Consider the following 19608-nt stretch of genomic DNA (forward strand, 5'->3'; position numbering starts at 1 on the left):
TAAGACATCTATATCTATATCTATCTATCCAGCTATCTATCTATCCATCTATCCATCCACCCACCCACCTATCCATCCATCCATCCATCCATCCATCCATCCATCCATCCATCCATCCATCCATCCATCCATTCATTCTTATGTATGGTTTGTCTGTCTGTCTATCTATCTATCTATCTATCTATCTATCTATCTATCTATCTATCTATCTATCTATCTATCTTACTTATGGTTTAATGGAAAAATAGAGGCCCCACTGTGATACCCCTGTCACACTGAAAGGCAAGGTCTTTAACTTAAGGCAAAAATCTGTTTGGGAGTTGAAACACTAAGGAAGAGTTGTATATCTGGAACCAGCTGTCCTCCAAGATCATATCACAACATCAGAGACCCTACAACTTCATTTTCCAACTTCATTACTACTCTCTTGGATCACCTATTTTGGAAGACCAGCAATTACACCATTAGTTGTGTTCTAATGACTCACCAGCTCTGACAGCCTCATTCTCCAGGACTACCCTATTAAAAATGAATCTGATATACTTGGAGGGAACAGGAGTTCTAGGGCCCTCTTTGCCCAATAAGTGGAGAATTTTAGTAGCCAGAACGGTGTGTTCACAGTCCTCAATGAATTCACAGAGGTGGGCTAGACCAGCTTCTTTACTCTCAGGGTTCTCTTCCACAATGCTGATTATGCAGTCCACAATGGCCTTTTTGTATTCAAAACCTCCCTGACAAAAGAGAAGAAGACTTCTTTTTATTTAACCACCACCAATGGTGTTCCCATTTTAAGGACCTTTTTAAATTTTTATTTTAAAGAAATGCTTGTATATCAAGATTCATGTTTATAATATTAAAATTTCAACTAACTTCCTTTATTAAATATAACAATAAAAACAAAGTTTTTCCCCTTCAAGTGGGGAGATAATTAGATGTGATAAATACAGAAAATAGAATTATGTATATATCTGAATGGTATACAGAAATGAGAAAGAAATATATTTAATGCATGGTAAAGAAATATGTTTAAAATACTAATGGGAGGTCCTGGGTTGAGTTGTAGTGCCTGCAGGGGCAAGTGAGGGATGGATATTATTAAGATACATTGAATGTATGTATTAAAATTTCAAAGAATAAAAAAATGAAAATACAGACTATGAAGAAGTGAGTTAAGAACAACAATAGCAAAACACTGTGGTATTTAATAGCAATCAAGGGAATTTAAGGGAACAACTGCCTATGTTTACAAAGTAAACTACGACCTACATCATCTCGAAGCATGTTGGAAAGAAAAGTCATCATAACGCTGTGCTTCCGAGGGTACTTCTGACACAGAGCACTGATTGCCTGTACAACAACCACCTGTAGAAAAGCAAACAGCAGTCAAAAGAGCTGACACAGTACTTGTACTTGGTTAGAACTTTTTAACATCAGTAAGACAGCTTGTTCTCTTCTACAGTAATTTACACATTTAATATGATTCCAATAAAAATAACAATAAAAATTTTATGAAACAAGGAAGCTTAACTTTGATAAGGAAAGCAAACACACAAGCATAGCTTGGAAAACAACAAGAACAGCCTCAATGGGGAGTTGACAGCTGCTAACAGGGCTGACGAAGCTGACTAAAAACCGTGTGGCAGTGGTGTGTACGGACAGATAAACAAGTATATAGAGGAATGGAGAAGAGCAAGGACATATGGAACTTGAATAAAACACAAAGTGTAAGTGTATCTGAAGTGAACATGAGTGAATGCCTCCACTGTGAAGTAATGAGGATTCTAACAATGACTGAAAATCAGATGGGATAGACAAAAAGACTGAAGAATATAACCACACAACAACAAACCAAAACCCATTCTAACCCAGGAGACAAATGGAGAACCCGGAGAAAAAGTAGTAAAACCTTTCCTATGTTTCCTATGTCTCCTTTAACATACAAGAAGTGTCTAAATAATTGAGGAAATAAAAGACAAAACCCTATAAAACTGTGGTGGAAAACTGAGCAGGCACTTCACAAAGGTATTAAATGCCCTTTACTAACACAGAAGATGGTTAGGCTGGGGACATGCATCAGTGGGTGACATGCTTGCCAAGCAAGTGTGAGGACCCAAGTTTGGATACAGTAGCATCTGTGACCCCAGTGCTACTCCAGTGATCTAGATGAGAGGAGGAAACAGGAGAGTACCAGGAAGCTAGTGGACAAGCTAGCTTGATGAATGCAGTAGCAAGCAGAACCTGCCCCAAATAAGAAAGAAGGTAGAAGGAAAGACACCTAAGCTTGTCCTCTGGCCTTCACACATGTACTCTAGGATTTGTGGACCCATGGATACAGACATTATACAAACACACACACAGGGACTTAAAGAAAGAAAGATATTTAATTTTCCTCAAAATAACAGAATTCAAATTAATACTACATATTGAGACATCATTTCTTATCCAAAACGTTGGTAAACTACAACAGCTCAACACACACTCTACTGGTAAAATTATTGGAAGCTACACTTTTATCCACTGCTGGCAGCATATTAGCTCTATGAATGATATATTTATTATATTTAGCTTTTATAACAAATACACTTTGAAACACAAATCTAATGTTTGAAAAACACATGTCTAGGATATCCATTGGGGCACTGTTCCTGAGTACAAAATAACTGCACATTACCCAAACAGAAGCTTTGTTGGATAAGATTATACATATATAAAACTGTTGGGGTTTTATGCAGTTGTAAAGAAAATGGGGCTTATCTCCTTCAAAAAACTTAGCATGACTTCCATTTATCTTCGGGTTTGAAAAGGAAAAGTCCTGTACAAAAAGAGCACAGCAGTATGCTATCTTTGATATACAATAAAATAAGAAACATGCACATGTCTTATGTTTATAAAAGGTATACTAAAGAAGAAGAACGTGCAAGCAAAGTTTTATGAGGAGGTGTGGGATATATGAGAGGAGGTTATACACCTTTTACTACTTCTTTGAATAGTATAGTGTTCTATGTAGCAAAAATGAAAAAAAATAAATTGAGAGAGGCATACTAAAACTTAAAGCAAATCGAAACTAATCTATTTGTACTATAAAAGATTTGTAGCAATTGTACTAAAATAAAAGAATTAATTCAAATAATAAATACAATATTCATTGATTCAATATGAAACATTATAGATCTCATAAGATTCACATAGAAGCCAGCAATAGTTAACACTAGAGCACTCCTAGCTTTTTATCGTTTTATTTATACCTCACAACAATTCTATGGATTGGAATTCTTATTATCTCCCTGGTATAGTCAAAGAAACTGAGGCAGCCAATCACACATCTAATAAGTCATAGGATCAAGCCTAGGCATTGAGAGGCATTTTCTTAACCATACAGATTCCTCCAAAATTAACTACTTGAGCTGACATCTAAAATGAACCTTGTATATGCAGTTCTGTTGGGAATATACTTAGTAGTAAAACTGGGAATGTATTCATTCAGCTTTAGTAAATACTGTCAGTTTTTCCAAATGACTGTACTTATATATCCACTTAATATATGCTAGTTTTTGTCTGCTTCATTTTCATCAAGGTAGGGAATGCCCAGGAGACTTCCAGCACAATATAGGGCAATAGCAATGACCTATTCAGATTGCTTCCTAAAACTTGAAGGTAAAAGTCTGTTGTTGAAGATACCACACACTTTGGATGCCTGGCTTTCATCCTTCTTTTAGTTAATTTGTGGGTTCAAGGGAGGGATCAATGCTTCTTTAACAAAAGCAATTTTTAGGTCTATGCTTTATTTGTGGTAGTTTTGTCAGATTAAACGGTTGTTTTGCTGAAGGAAAGCAGTTTTATTTAAGACTGACCCTGAAGAGACCCAAGTTGACCCTTGATAAAAACATCTCAAGTTTTTATCTTCTGGGGCACGGTGAATATAAAGAGCTTTTATTAGCCACAGGATTCAGTAAGCCGATGTGCAGGACATCCATGGGCTGAGCAGGGATGCTCTTTTTAGAAGCCATCTGAATCTGTTTTTCTTCACAGTTGACTCTAAACTACTTCTTAGGGTGCCATCTGCATTTTCTTCCTAAATTCATCAATTTATAGGAATGGGGCTGGGAGGAAAGTGTGTGTAAAGGATGGATCTTCAAAAGATAAAGGAAAGGCTACAGTATCAACTGGCCACTCAAGATGAGCCCACTGCTGCAGCAGTGGCAAGTGCAAGTCTGCTATGGGGATAACCAACTGATTTCTGGTTGGATTTGCATCCTAAAAACTGTGTTAATGTCCGTATATCAGTGCTGCTATCAGCTATGCTCAGAGAAGCTTAATGTAGTGATTGGAGTGACTATAGACAATTCATAACTGGTTAAGGTACTGGAATAAATGGCTATTGAATACACACACACACACACACACACACAGACACACACACACACACATCCACCCCAGGGGACACTGTGGAAGAAAGGGGAAAAACAGAATGTCAGGACAGGAGTGAGATGGAATGCTGACTTCAGCCTTAATAGGGCTGTTGCTCTCTTGAAGTCACAGCAGCTGTCATCTGCACAAGATTGGGCCCATTACTACCTTGTCATGAAATGCAGAGAGGCTCATGGGGTTCTACCCATTTCTGAATGAAGCTTTATTCACAATTAAATGGTTGACAGGAGAGGGTGAGAAATTTTCTTCAGTGGTGTAGTCACTGGTAAGATGCTCATGTTCCTGTAAATAACCTTAGAGAAACTCACAGGGAAGCACCTCTCCATGTTCAACATGTTCAACATGAAAGCAGAAGGGAGGACAGTTGGGGAAAGGAAGTAGGTTAGCAGGAAGTTGAGGACGGCAAAGAGGGTCCTGGTGTGAAAATGACTGTGTACATAATGTATGAAATGTGCACAAATGTATTTGCCCATATAACCCCATAAGATGTGATGACAGAAATAGGTGAAGGGGAGATGAAAGTTAACAAGAAAGGCTAGTGTCGAGACTAACACCTCCAATTAACTCACATCCAATGCCGCAGAACTTAACGTATCTGCTGTTCTGAGGATTTTCCTGTATTTTCACATTACAGTATAAATATGATTTTTGCCTGTACTGTTAGAGTCTTCGGTATCACTATTTGCACAGGATGTGGGATGGTATCTGTAATGGCTGCTTGGTGCTGAGGAGAGGGAGAGCTGGGGACTCAGGGAATGGAGGGTAAATATAAATTATTTACTACTTCTACTTTGTCAAATTTATTTTATGCTTTATTTTTTAAATTGTGTGTGTGTGCATGCACGCACATGCATACGTGCACGCAAGCATGCATGCCTGCACACAGGCATACACGTTCATAATCACTCCCATCAAGAAATCACTCGCAGGCAGAACAAATCATGTTAAGGGAACTGGCGAGCCCCTTCAAGCAAAAAAGACTTCTTTGAATCACTTCAGAGAAGCAGAATGAAGGCCGTGACCAACCTACGTCGCCTTGAACACCATGGTAAAGTACACAAGTATACATGTATCTACGTGTGTCTACTTTACACTGGGTCATAAAGATGGCCTTGTGTGTTTTCTTTGAAACTGTTTATTCTTTTGCTCAGAACTTATTTCTCTCTATGGTGTGAGTGAGGCAGTTAAGATTTACTTTTTTCGGGGTTGGGGATTTAGCTCAGTGGTAGAGTGCTTGCCTAGGAAGTGCAAGGCCCTGGGTTCGGTCCCCAGCTCCGAAAAAAAGAACCAAAAAAAAAAAAAAAAAAAAAAAAAGATTTACTTTTTTCCTCTGTGATTATCTAGTTGATGGAACTCAGATATTTTATAACATTTTATCATATTCAACACAATATCAAAGATGTCAGAAATAGTCAGCAAGACACAGAAACAAAAAGAAAAATTTTAAACAGACCTATTAAAAATGGTATAAACATTAAATGTTTGATGGCAGATGAAGACACAGAAAGGTTAGAAAAATGTAAGCCAGGTTTCTTGATCCCAGCACTATGGGGGCAGATGCAGGAGGATCTCTGAATTTGAGGCCTTTCTGGTCTACAAAGGGAGTTCCAGGATAGTGAGGGCTACACAGAAAATTCTTGATTCAAAAAAATCAAAAATTAATAAATATAAAATTAAATTTAAAAAATACATGTTTAGGTCTCAGTTGTGCTGCTAAAGCAGTATGATCTGTGTCAGTCGTCTTTCGACCTCAATTGACTCCCACCCCCCATAAAAACCACAAAGAGCAGTGTGAACAGTAATAATTTTTATTTGTTTATCTAACAAGTCTCATACACAAACACAGACTTGTAACAGGCACTTAGAAGTTAGAAGCCGCTTTTGCTCAAAATCATTGACTTGGGCCTACAAGGTAACTAAAAGCCAGATAACAGCCTGGAATCTGCCTTATTTCTTATCTGTCTCCTTTAACTTTGGTTCAGCTACCTGCTTAATTTGCACAGTGGCATGTTAATCCACTCAAGAAAGAAAAAGCGTGTGATACCTAACTATTCTCATCCCCTTCAAGGCTCAAAGGTAACAGTAATTGACGCATCTCATTACCAACTTCCTAAGTCCCCATTCCACACCTCCAAAAGGACATGGAAAGTCATGTCCTAAATCCACAGTCATCTTGGATTGAAGAAACAGAAGAACCTCAAAGACAGGTCACTACTTTATGAAATGATTCTCAGGCAGAACAATCATGCTAATGAGAACTGGCTTATCCCCTCTGGCATTAAGGGCCTCTCTGAGCCATTTCATTGAACCCGATTGAGACAAGTAACCCCATGTAGTCACATTCACTCAATCTCCCTTTTCTGCTTTTTATGATTAATCCCCTCTTTGACATACTGGGACAGATAGCCAAGTCTCCTTTGCAGGAACTCCCAGCTGCACTGAAACACCAATAACAGATTACATTGCTAAATGTTTGGTGATATGGCATTTGATACGGTCAGACTCTAGGATGCATCCTTGATTTATTAAGCTACTCAACAGTAACTATTTCCTGTCTTTATTTCCTTCCCCAAACCATGCATGGACACGGGAGTTTCCTTCAGAAGGCGCTAAAGAATGGGGTTGCTTTCTGATGTAAGCGTCTCGCTACTCACGCAGGATGTCATGGAACTTGTATGTAGCTCAGGCTGGTCATAACTCATGATGTTTCTGCCCGCCTTCCACACACTAGGATTACAGCCGCACGGCAGCATTCCACACTCATATGCTATTGTTACAGGAGTTGAAAGCTATGATGGTTTTAAAGTTTTAAAGAATTGTACAGAATAAAAACAAGGACTATGTAAACAGATCACTTCAGGAGCCGAGATCATCTAAAGTACTTATTTTATGGTCCTTTAGAGAAGTTTGCCAACTTCCATTCTGAAACATTATCCTTACAAATGTATTCTCCCTACTAGTGCAGTTTATTCTTGCAAACAGATGAGAAACAATTTTTATAATATCCCAAAGTTTTAAAATGTCTACTTTTGTTTACTTCTTCAGTCTAGAGCACGTTGAGAAGAGAGCTACTTGGCTGAGTGTTAGAATGACACAGCCGTCTTCCTCATTCTTACACGAGGACTTACCACTGCCCTTTGGTCACTTCCAGCACACTGTCATTGGCTCTACTCGGCACTTTGTTACAAGTGTTTTAATAAGATGAGAAAAAAGAATAGAAAGGTCTTTGGATTCAAAACAAGAAAGCCTCTTCATTTCCAAAAAGGAGAGGAAGTCTTTCAACTCATTTTGTTGGAATAACTCAGCATGAGTGCAGGAAAACTCTGAGCTTATCACACAGACATTATCAAACAGTTACAAACCAAAGTGTAAAAGCTAAAGTCATAAAACACTTAAAATAAAGCAAATTTTATGACTTAGAGAGAGAGAAAAGTTATGCCTACATATGCCTACTATGCTACAGCCATGCCTAGGAAGGAAAAGAAGGAGAGCATAGATTTCATCAAAATTAAGACCTTCTCAAAAGACACTGCTGAGGCAAGCTAGAGACCAAGCAAAAGCTTGTTTAAATTCTTACCTTGAACTCATCTGAGATTTCAGACACAAAAGAAGAGATCTGCTTCATAAGCCTGTCCACACTGCTCTCACTTCCTGTTTTGAGCAATGTTGTAATGGCCAGGGTAGCAATGCTTCTGTTTGAGTCTGTGATTAAGTTTTCTAAATCCAGATTACAGGCAGTTACAGCAGAGGGGTGCTTCATTGCCACCTTGTTGAAAGTAGCAAAACAAAACAAAAACAAAAACAAAAACACACTGTTGTTGATTAAGGCCAGAATCTAAGTTTTAATTAAGGTAAATAACAATTGGAAGGAACAGTAGAGGTCAGAAGCAATCATTTTAGGTCTGGTGTGGTGAATGTCTATATCCACATAACCTTTGTAACACTATCGGTCTCTTTTATTACAGGCGGCATCTCCACACAGTTTAGATGTGCACAAGTATCTATTCTGTTAGATATTAGAAACTCTAAGAAAGAGATTATGGTAAATGTTGATCAACAAAGACTTTCTGTCATTTTTAAATCAATTCCGCAATTAAACAAACTCCTGCCAAACTGGATTACCCACAGTTGCTAAAATATGTCTGTCATTCTACATCTATGTCATTTCGTCTCTCTGTCTATCCCACATTGGGCTGACCCAAAATTCTGAAAATGTGAAAATACTCTCTGCAAATCATTGACAGTAAAACTCATTCAACAGGAAAAGATGACCCAGACTAATGAAAAAGTCTTTATCCATGAGGCAAAGGGTTAGATGTTTTGTGCAGAAATCTTTGTGTATTTTAATGGTTGGGCACTACTTCAACCATTGATGTATGTATGTATGTATGTATGTATGCATATATGAATGACAGCACCATAAACACATGTATTTTAAGACACAACTGGTGTGAAGATTAGAGCCGAGGAATTGGTGGAACTGCCCAATTTCTGCACTGGTTTGTATGACTCTTGTTAAGCACAAGTAACTACAAGCATAGGTAGTATGATTGGAGAGACTAAGAAACTGAATTCCTTATTTAATCTTAATTAATGTAAGTGGACCCTTGTGAATGGCTCCCATATTGAACGGTCTAACACCTGAACCTAAAGTGCTCAGATGACGGAAGTAAATGATCTCCCAGGGACTAACAGTATAAATAGCTGTGACTAAGGCCACAAGTACAAACAAGGTGCTACAGATGTGAGGCCCACACATCATATATTGTAAGTGTGAAAAGAAAGCCAAGTGCTTTGTATATCATGTTTATGAATTAGATATACACGTCTATAGATAATCAAAGCAATGCCCACCTTGTTCAGGGTCCTCACAGCTGCATATCTCAAGGCTGGTTTAGGAGAGCTACAGAAAAGTTGAAGAACTGGAAAAAGAGAGAAAGAAATCACTGTGGATACCATTCATCAGACAGATGAAAACTATAGTATGTAATAATCATGTTCATTCTATGCATCAGGAAATTTATCACTGTATCAAAACTCCACGTGAACAACTGTATTATCAAAAATAGAAAATAAAGCATTTTTTGTTCAGCTATAAAAAGTTTAATAGAAAACAAAGTTTGCTTTTTTTCTCTAAAAATTAATATCCCAATTAATGTCTGCAATTAAATAAGAGAAATAGTACTAGTTATGAAAGCAAACGTGTTTTCTAAATGTTAAAAAAAACTGAAATCATTAGCAAGTATCTTTACTCACTGAGCAATCTTGGCCCTAAATGCCACTCTTTTTTTTTTTTTTGGTTCTTTTTTTTGGAGCTGGGGACCGAACCCAGGGCCTTGCGCTTCCTAAGCAAGCGCTCTACCACTGAGCTAAATCCCCAACCCCCCTAAATGCCACTCTTGATAGCCACTGCAAGCCCACTGATTTAAAACCATAAGACACAAACAAAGGACAGCTGTCAAACACGACTGACCTGAGACAGCAGGTGCCAGCTCTCTTGCAGTACAGTTAGGAAGATGAATAATGGCAGAAGCAGCTTCATAGATAACCATTTCATGTTTATTTCGCAAGCAGCTCTCAATGAAATCAAAGAGTGGACTTTCATGACTGCCAATAAATGTACACAGACCATGTTAACATATCAAATAGGGTAATAATCACAATGGTTAAAAGTACCAAGATAAAAATGGTTAAAGAGATTGAGATATACTTCTGGAACACTGGGTAAAAGACCACTGAAAATTCACTCTTTAAAAAGCAATGAAAAAATTGTCAAAACTATTTTTTGGAACTTTCAAATTTAACCACAGCCTTGTAAATGAACCATTACTGATGAAAACCACAGGTCTTGGTTAAGAATGGTGAGCTTTCTGGGGCTTTAACTTGCTAGATTCCTAATTTCCACCTCTTCTTCCTAGATCAACGTTAGCAATCAATTATGTTACATAGCGCATTTAAAGATGCAAAATTTGAAAGAAAAATGTAAAAACTGAAAACTACATAATTATTCTTCTAACCAAAAATCACAAGACATGCAAATAAACAGTAAAATACAAATGCAAGAGAGAAAGGTAGTTACCAGCAATTATTTCTGAGGAAGCCTAGACATTATTAGACTTGCCACACAACACTTTGAGTCAACTAATAAAAGATGTTCAAAGAACTAAAGGAAACTACATCTAAAAAGTTGAATATATCTGTAAGTATGGGGGATTATAACTGATTTTTTAGAAAGTAAATAAAAGCCAGAGATTTGGAGAAAGCAAGGATTGGAATAAAAGATAACCAAGGAGGTTTGATTGCCAGCAAACTGAGATAAGCAGCAGAGGGAAATGAAGGAGAACAGGAAGAGATGAACACGGCCTGGAGATCTGTGCAGCAAGAACACACATGTCAACTCCACAGAATAAGAATCCTACAAGGAAAGAGACAAATGACTGAAAAACTCTACACTTATCTATCAAAACCAAGTCTACATGTCAGAGAAGCTCAACAAATTAGCAAGATAAACATAGAGAAATACAATGTTGTTGAAATATTAAGTAAATAAGTGGTCAGAAGAATTGTGACAGCAATAGGGTAAAACCAAACAAACACATCACACTTTATAGAAATCAACAGACTTACATAATGAATGGCTGATTTGGGGGAGTTAACCCTATGGGCAGCACTAGTCTGCCTTACTGCCACCTTCCCTCCCAGGCCTAGAACTCGAGGACATAGGAAGAAGTGTCTAACTCTTCATTCATTGTTTTATTCATTCTTTCTGTCCCTTTCCTTAATTTCACTTGTTATAATATTTCATGTCTTTACTCTTTTTCTTGTTCTGATATTTTAGTATTTTATTTCCACCTTTTTGTTTCTATTCCTCTTACCTTTAGTTTTTTTCTATATTTTGTAATCTGAAGTATTTGTCTAATGTTGCTGTCTGTTCCTCTCACATCCTGTCCCTTTTTCATTAAATATCTTTTATTCTTTTCTTTAAAGAGAAAACCCCTCCTTTTTCCTTCATTCATCATTAATTTTTACCTTTACTAATTTTTAAACTCTTACTTTTATTATAACATTATTTTTACCATTTTCTTTTCTATTGTCACTTAAGATGTAGTAATAAGTGACTTTATTTTTTTTCCTACTTTTCAATAATTTATTTTTTTCACTTTACATCCTGATCACAGATCCCCCTGCCTCCTCCCCTCCTAGTCTTCTTTCCTTTACAAAGTCCTCCCCCACTTCTACCCCCTCTCTTTCTCCTTTGGGAAGGGGAGGCTCCCCCTTGGGTACTGCCCTACCCTCGGACATCTAGTTGCAGCAGAACTATAACTTCTTTTAACTCTATTTTTAAAAAGATTTACTTTACTTTACATTATGTGTATGTGCGTGGCTGTGCACATATGTGGAGGTGTGCAGAAGTCAGGAGCACTGGGTCCCCTGGAAGCTGTGAGTTGTCTGACGTGATGCTGGGGACCAAACCCTTGCGGAAGAGCAGCATACATGCTATGAACCACTAGGCCACCTCTCCAGCCCCTGTAAATGTATTTTAATATCGTCTATTTTGGTGATAATGCTATTATCACAGTTCTCTGCCCTATGTGAGTAGAGTCCTTAAAAGAAGGCTGCTTACTAAGCACTCAGTGAACAGGAACTGCCATTTCACAGATAGATAACCTGAGTCATCACATAAAAACACAAAGCAGTATGGCTTCTCTAAGTTTGCAACGCTTAGTAACTGAACCTAAAGATACTTAAATGTTAAAAAAATCAGAAGAAATAGTTTAAAAGTCTGATTTAAAAAATGACCAACGAGGGGCTACTGAAATGGTATTATGAGTATTATGAAATGGTATTATGAGCTCTTGTTCTGCAAGCATGAGGACCTGAGTTGGAAGCCTTGGCACCCACATAAAAATCCTAGCATGCTGCAGATATCAGGACTGGGGAACAGAGACACACCGGGAAGTTTCTGGCTCAGTGAACGATCCTGTCTCAAAGACACAAGGCAAAGAGTGATAGAGGGAGACATGTGACATCTTGCTCTTAGCTTCTGTATACATGCTCACATCCTCATATTCATGTGTTTGCAAGACACACAAACACACAGAGAAAGAGATTAATAAGAAGTTCAAATAAGAGATGAGTGAATATGTCAATTTTATACCTGTACAAAAAAAAAATTCAACAACTTGGACTAGAAATTCAGTAACTTAAATAAAAATTTCAGCCAAAAAAAACTTAAACATAAAAAACTCAGTCAAATAGAAACTCTTACTAGAAAGTATCAGCAACAGACTAGCCCAGGTGTGAGAAAAGCTATCAGGAGTTGGTGACTAGTGGGGAAATCATTCAGATAACAAAAAATAAAATCCAGAAATCATGAGCATAACATTCAAGACCTGTGGTGCACTGAGACTAGCAAACCAAATCCAGTGTGCAAAAGGACCAAAAAAGAAACTGACTGAAATTCATTCAGAAAAGTGATAGCAAAAACTTCTCAAATCTAGAAAACATCATGGACATGCCACATGAGGCAGAGAGAATCCCAAATAGAGCCAGATAAACACTTTTATGCATCATAAAATTCCAAAAGCACAGACCATAATACTGATATTTCAAGAAAGAAATGCAGTGTTACTTAAAAAGGGAAACCCATCAAAATAAAAGAACGCTGGAAGGCCAAGAGAGATAGACTGGTGTATTTCAAACTTTGAAACAAAAACCAGTGCTAACCCAGACAACAATTTCCAGGTAAGTTATTCTTTAAAATTGAAGCAGAAATAAAGACTGCTCAGAAGTATAAATTAAAACAAGTCATAACCACTAGACTAGCACTGCAGAATATCCTTAGAGAAATACTACATACAGCAAAGGAAGAAACACATTCATAAATATGAGAGCCCGAGAAAGAACACGTCTCATTAAAAGAACAAACAGTATAGGAAGAAATCAAACACAATTAACCCTGTAAAGCAGCAAATGTATGAAGATGAGAATTCGCATATATCTCTCAATAATATTACATTTTAAGTATTAACTTGGAACATAGGTCAGCTGAATTGATTAAAAAGCCAGATCCAACTGTTTGCTATAAGAAATTCACCTACTGGAAAATACTGAAAGAGAAAAAATAGAAAATTATATTTCAAGTAAGTAGAATTCAAAAACAAGCTAGAATAGCTATACTCATGCCTGGAAAAGCAGACTTCAAGCCAAATTTAACCATAGAAATAAAGATAGGCATGTCATATTAATAAAGAGATAACCCATTGAGAACCTATCGTGATTATAAATATGCAGACATCAAATGCCAATGTACCCAATTTCACAAAACACAACCAGACATGAAGGGATAAGAAAAGTCCAGATATAACAACAAATACTTACTTTAAAAATCTCACTCTAGCTGAGTGTGCTGTTGCATGCCTTTAAACCCAGCACTCGGGAGGCAGAAGCAGGAGGATCTCTGTTGAGTTGAGGCCTGTCTGGTCTACATAATGACTTCCAAGGACAGCCAGGACTATACAGAGAGACTTTGCCTCAAAGAGAAAAAAAAATCTCATTCTCATTAATGGACAGCTATGTCATTCAGCCTGCTCCAACCCCCTCCCCCAAAGAAGAAAGTTGAAGTTCGACTGCACTGTAAAATAATGGATTTAACTGACATTTTCCAGAGTATTTTATCTATGGAATACATACTCTTCAGCAGTCAATGAAACTTTCTCCAAAGTAGATCACATTTTAGATAGTAAAACAAGTTTTAACACACACACACACACACACACACACACACACACACACACAGAGAGAGAGAGAGAGAGAGAGAGAGAGAGAGAGAGAGAGAGAGAGAGAGAGTGTGAGTGAATATTTCTTAGGGGCTAGAGAAATGGCTCAGGGGTTAAGTTCATGTCAAATATCTCATAAACATTTCTAACTCCAATCCCATATACACCTACATATAAATAAAATACATCTTTAAAAAATAATTTCTTGTTTACCTTACCTTGATTTAACTTTGGTGTTATCTGTCTAGAAAATCATCCATTTCATTAAAAACTCAAGAGGTTAGACACCAACAACCCAAATAACCCAATTTAAAAATGGGGTGCAGACCTGAACAACAGAGGACTCTCAAATGGCTGAGAAGCACTTAAAGAAATGTTCAAAGTCCTTATCATCAGAGAAACGCAAATCAAAGTAACTCTGAGCTTCCACCTCATAATGGCAGAATGGTTAAGATCAAGCACTCAGGTGTAAGTGAAAGGACAATACAAACCCCATTTGTCTCCACTTAAGCACCAGGCCTGATTTTGAAGAGGGCAGTAAGGGGCCAGATTCCTGAATGCAGAAGTCCCAGACACCAGCTCTAGGAACAGACCATAAAATTCAGAACAAGATCATAAAACCTCACAGCCTTGGAATAATCACAAAAACGGGGAAGTATCTCAGAACAGGCCATCTGCACTGGGCAGCCATATTTCATCACATGATTGAATGCTCATGACAGGAATGTAGACCACTGATCACCTGCAACCTCCTTAGCACCCACCAATGAAATTTTAGATTACCTAACCCTTCTAGAGAGTTTCCACGGTTTCCTAGAAGAAGGCCTGAGTGCCTTTATCTGGGGTCGCCATTTCAAAGAATGGTTGACCCCTGCATGCTGGTTGTTTCTGCAGAATAAACACTCTTTGCTTTTGCACACTATCTGAGTCTGGGGTTTCCCTTCAGCGATTTAGAACCCTTACAATAGTACAAGCTGAGGCTGTGGAGCCAGTGGACTACTCCTCCATTGCTGAAGAGAGTGCAAGCTTGGACAACCACGCTGGAGATCAATTTGGCAGGTTCTCAGAAAAGAGGGAATAAATAGTTCTACCTCAAGACCAAACTATACTACTCTTGGGCATATACCCAAAAGATGCCCCACTTTACCACAGGGACACTTGCTCAACTATGTGCATAGCAGCTTTACTCATAATAGCCAGAAACTGGAAACAACCTAGATGTCCCTCAACAAAAGAATGAATAAAGAAAAAGTGGTACATCTAGACAATGGAATACTATTCAGCTATTAAAAATAATGAATTTTGCAGACAAATGGATGGAATTTGAGAATATCATCCTGAGTGAGGTAACCCAGACCCCAAAGGACATGCATGGTATGTACTCACTTATAAGTAGATATTAGCCATAAAGTACAAGATACCCACGCTACACTCCACAGACCCAAAGAAGTTAGACAAGAAGGAAGGTCCAAGAGAGCATACTTGAATCTCACTTAGAAGGGGGAATACAATAGCTGTAAGAGGTAGATAGAGGAAGAGAACTGTGTGAGAGAAGGAATAGGGAGAGGAAGGGGGGTGAGATTCAGGACCAAGTATGGGGAGGAACAGGAGAGAGGTCCAGGTGGCCATGAGAATGAACGGAAGTTTGCAGCTGGTGGTGGTGGGGTATCTCGAGGACATGCCAGAAACTTGGGATAGGAGAGGGCCCCAGGAATCTATGGGGTGACCTTAGCTGTAACTCAAGGCATTGGGGATGTAGAACTTCAAGAGGCCACTTCCTATAGCCAGGCAGGAACTCCAGTGGAAGGATAGGGACACCAACCTACTGACAAAACCTTTTAACCAAAATTTATCCTGTCTGCAGGAAATGCAGGGACAGAGGATGAAACAGAGACGGAAGGAATGGCCAAGCAATAACTGGCCTGCTGAGCCCTGCCTGGCCCTGGTGGGGACAGAGTGACAAGGTTCCTGCCCCTGGGACAGAGCCCCTGGTGTGAACCTCCAAGCCTGTGGATGGCTGCTGTGGCTTTAAGGCTTGTTTGTATAATAACGTACATATTTCACACCCCTTCTAGGAATTTCCTCCCTGTTAATGTTAATGACTCCATGATAATTAGACACAGCAAGAATCCAGAAGTTGAGGGTGTGGCTATGTCTCAGCAAAATGGTAAACTCTGGGACTTTCAGGACAGCCACTAAGGTTACAGGAAAAGAGCTCCAAATACATGAGTTCAAAAATATATAATTTCTTACCTATGCAAAAAAACAAGGATGCAATATGAATTCTATAAGGGACTTCACAAGTCTAAAGGAACAAAAGCAGCTGTGCCATGAGCCAACTTGCTAGACAATTACTAAGGAAGGAGAAAAAGATTTAGGGAGCAGTGATCACAGGAGATCCTACCCAGTTTAGTTTTTTGTTTATGCTTACAAAGGCAGATAGATTCCTGAGTTCAGGATCGGCCTAGGACAGAGCAAAGTTAGACTTAGTTGTGGTAGAAATGGTAATTTCAGGGCAGGATCTCATCCAACTAGCTTAACAAAGGTAGTCATCTCTGAATTCTTTTGCAATGTTAAGAAAAAAATATATGCTTGCTGTGTCTCCTAAGAATCAAAGAGCTGAGATGTTGATTCATAAGAAAAAGGAAAACCTGAAATAAATGATTGGATTGTTATGTAAAATAAAAGACTGGGCCTGTACAGGTTCTGCAGGAGATGAGCTACCCAGAGAGTTTTTTTTTTTTTTTTTTTTTTGGAGCTGGGGACCGAACCCAGGGCCTTGCGCTTGCTAGGCAAGCGCTCTACCACTGAGCTAAATCCCCAACCCCAGAGAGTTTTTTAAGATAAAAAGAGAGAACTGCTTGGAGAACTGATACAAGCAAGCAGGACATAGACAGGGTGATCTCTTAGGTCTCTTAACAAGCAGAATATAGACAAAGATCTTCAGAGAAAAAGCAGAACACAGAGAGAAGCAGACTGGAAAAGCTGCATCAAGCAGAACACAGGCCTTCAGCTTGGATCCATGATTTGACTTGAAGTAACTGTTTTCAACCCTCCCAGACACCCCTTCTCTCAGAACCCCTCTCCAAGCTGAGACTGCTCCTTGGCATTGGCCCAATTCTCTAGTTGACAAGCCCATTGACAAGCAACCCCACCCCATTGACAAGCAACAATTTCTAACACTATTAATAATATTCTGTTATGCTTGCAGACAGGAGTCTAGCATAACTGTCCTCTGAGAGGCTCCATCCAGCAGCTGACTCAGACAGATGCAGAGCATAGCCAAAGAGTGGACAGAGCTTGGGAATTCTTTTGGAAGAGTTGGGGGAAGGATTGAGGGCCCCAAAGGGGAACTCCACAGGAAGACAGAACCACCAACCAAAGGACATACAGGGGCTAGACCTACTCCCCCCACTCCCCAACCCTCGATCATATATAGTAGATGTGCAGCTTGGTCTTCAATGTGGGTCCTGAACAACTGGAGGGGGTGGGGGCTATCCCAAAAGCTGTTGTCTGTCTGTGGGATATGTTCTTTTAGCTGGATTACCTTGTCTGGCCTCAGTGTGCCTAGACTCCTAGAGACTTGATGTGCCAGGGTAGAGGGATATACAGGGGGGGCTTCTACACTCTCAGATGAGAAGGGAAGGAGAGAGTGGGTGGGGGAGATGCGGGAGGGGTGACTGGGAGTGGGGGCAGTGATTGTGATGAAAAGTAATTAAAAAAATCCTTGTATCATACAGATCATAATAAAATAAAATTAGTATCACAAGAAACTATAGACACCACATAAACACATATGGATTAAATATGCAAACTATGTTTTCTATATATAAAGTATGGTTTTAAAAAATAAAGAAATCCTAGAAACAAGTAAAAATAAAACCACACTTCCTTACACTTTTCTGTATACAGCAAAGGCAGAAGAGGTAAGCTTATTGTGATGAGTGCACACATTGACAAGTCAAGAGAATTCTCTGATAATTTCTTAGTGGTATATCTCAAAATCTTGGGAAAAAAAAAAAAACAGAACAAGCCAAACAAAATTAGTAGATAAAAAGAGTGGGGTAGAAATTAATGAAGCCCATAAGAGGATCAATGAAACAGTAGCTTTCTTGAACAGATAAACAAGAATGACAAATGCTTAGACAAACTAAACAAGAGAAAGACTCACATTAACAACATAGAGGTAACTGGGTGAAGGAATATTACAACAAATATCACTGAAATCCAAAGGCTCACTAAGAAGTAGTCTGAAGAATCTTCTTCCAGTAAACTAGAAAACCTATAGGAAATGGATTACTGACAAAGGTGCCAAAGTGCCTATTGGAGAAAAGATGGCCTCATCCACATGGGGTGCTAGGAAGCTAGAGATGCACGTGGTAAAGACTGAATACAATCTTTACCTCTCACTCTGCACAGAAATCAACTTAAAATGGACTAAAGACCTTAATAGGAGACCTGAAACTTTGAAACTATGAAAGAAAAGTATAAACATTTCAAGATATAGAGACAAGCACAGACTTTCTGAGTAAGACTCCAACAGCTCAGGAAATAACAGCTAGGCCTGACAAACATCAAATTGGGCTCTTGCACAACAAAGACAATAACAGACTGAAAAGATCACCTGCAGCATAGGGGACAAGCTTTGTTGGCTATGCACCAGGCTGGGCATGAATAACTAGAATAAAGAGCTGAACAATTTAAAAGAGTAAATGATATGAGCAGATAGTTCTCAGAAGCAGTACAACAGGGGTTGGGGATTTAGCTCAGTGGTAGAGCGCTTGCCTAGGAAGCGCAAGGCCCTGGGTTCCGTCCCCAGCTCTGAAAAAAGGAACCAAAAAAAAAGAAAAAAAAAAAAGAAGCAGTACAACATATATAGATCAAATGCTATATAGCATATTAATATACATTAACTATTAAAACAAACAACTAGGGCTGGAGGGCACAGTCTCAACTGGATAAAGTAGATCTTTAAAGAGCTGCACTACATCATGCCTAATCGTTTTCCTGCAAAACTGCAGACAGACAAAGAAGCCGTCTTTTACCATTTCTACTCACAACCACACTAAAGGCTTAGGTAGTAAAACAGGCACAGCACAAAACCTAGGGGTTAATCTAGAAACAAAGAAGTGAAGCCAAATGTATTTACAAGTGATATATGATTTTAAATGCAGACAATTCAAAGTAGTATACAGATGCAGAGAACAAGAGAGTAGCAGAGAAAGCAAGAGCACACAAGGCAGGATGTTGTGGGGAGAAAGGGAGGGAGTGAGTTTGCATAGCTAGGAGCATAACAAGTTTATAAATTCTAAGATTAACATAAAGACAACTGTATTTCAGCCCAGGAGTGAAAGTGATGCAAAAATTCCATCCACAATAGCCTAAATATGTGTGAAGGGGC

The 19608-nt window shown here is 38.6% G+C and overlaps 1 protein-coding gene across 2 annotated transcripts in view; it reads right to left on the reverse strand.

Moving 5' to 3' along the window:
- The window catches only part of Copg2 (coat protein complex I subunit gamma 2), a 128346-nt gene that overhangs the window by 39583 nt on the left and 69155 nt on the right, over positions 1–19608 (reverse strand). For both annotated transcript variants that reach the window (NM_001106929.2, XM_087657089.1), the window contains exons 10-14: positions 9902–10035; positions 9283–9350; positions 8006–8194; positions 1267–1362; positions 488–731 (exon numbers count right to left, since the gene is read on the reverse strand). In NM_001106929.2, the coding sequence (NP_001100399.1) occupies positions 488–731; positions 1267–1362; positions 8006–8194; positions 9283–9350; positions 9902–10035 (731 nt within the window). The remainder of the gene's footprint in view (positions 1–487; positions 732–1266; positions 1363–8005; positions 8195–9282; positions 9351–9901; positions 10036–19608) is intronic.

Source organism: Rattus norvegicus, chromosome 4 (assembly GCF_021556685.1).
Source record: "Rattus norvegicus strain SHRSP/BbbUtx chromosome 4, alternate assembly SHRSP_T2T, whole genome shotgun sequence".
In the NCBI taxonomy this organism is placed as follows: Eukaryota; Metazoa; Chordata; class Mammalia; order Rodentia; family Muridae; genus Rattus; species Rattus norvegicus.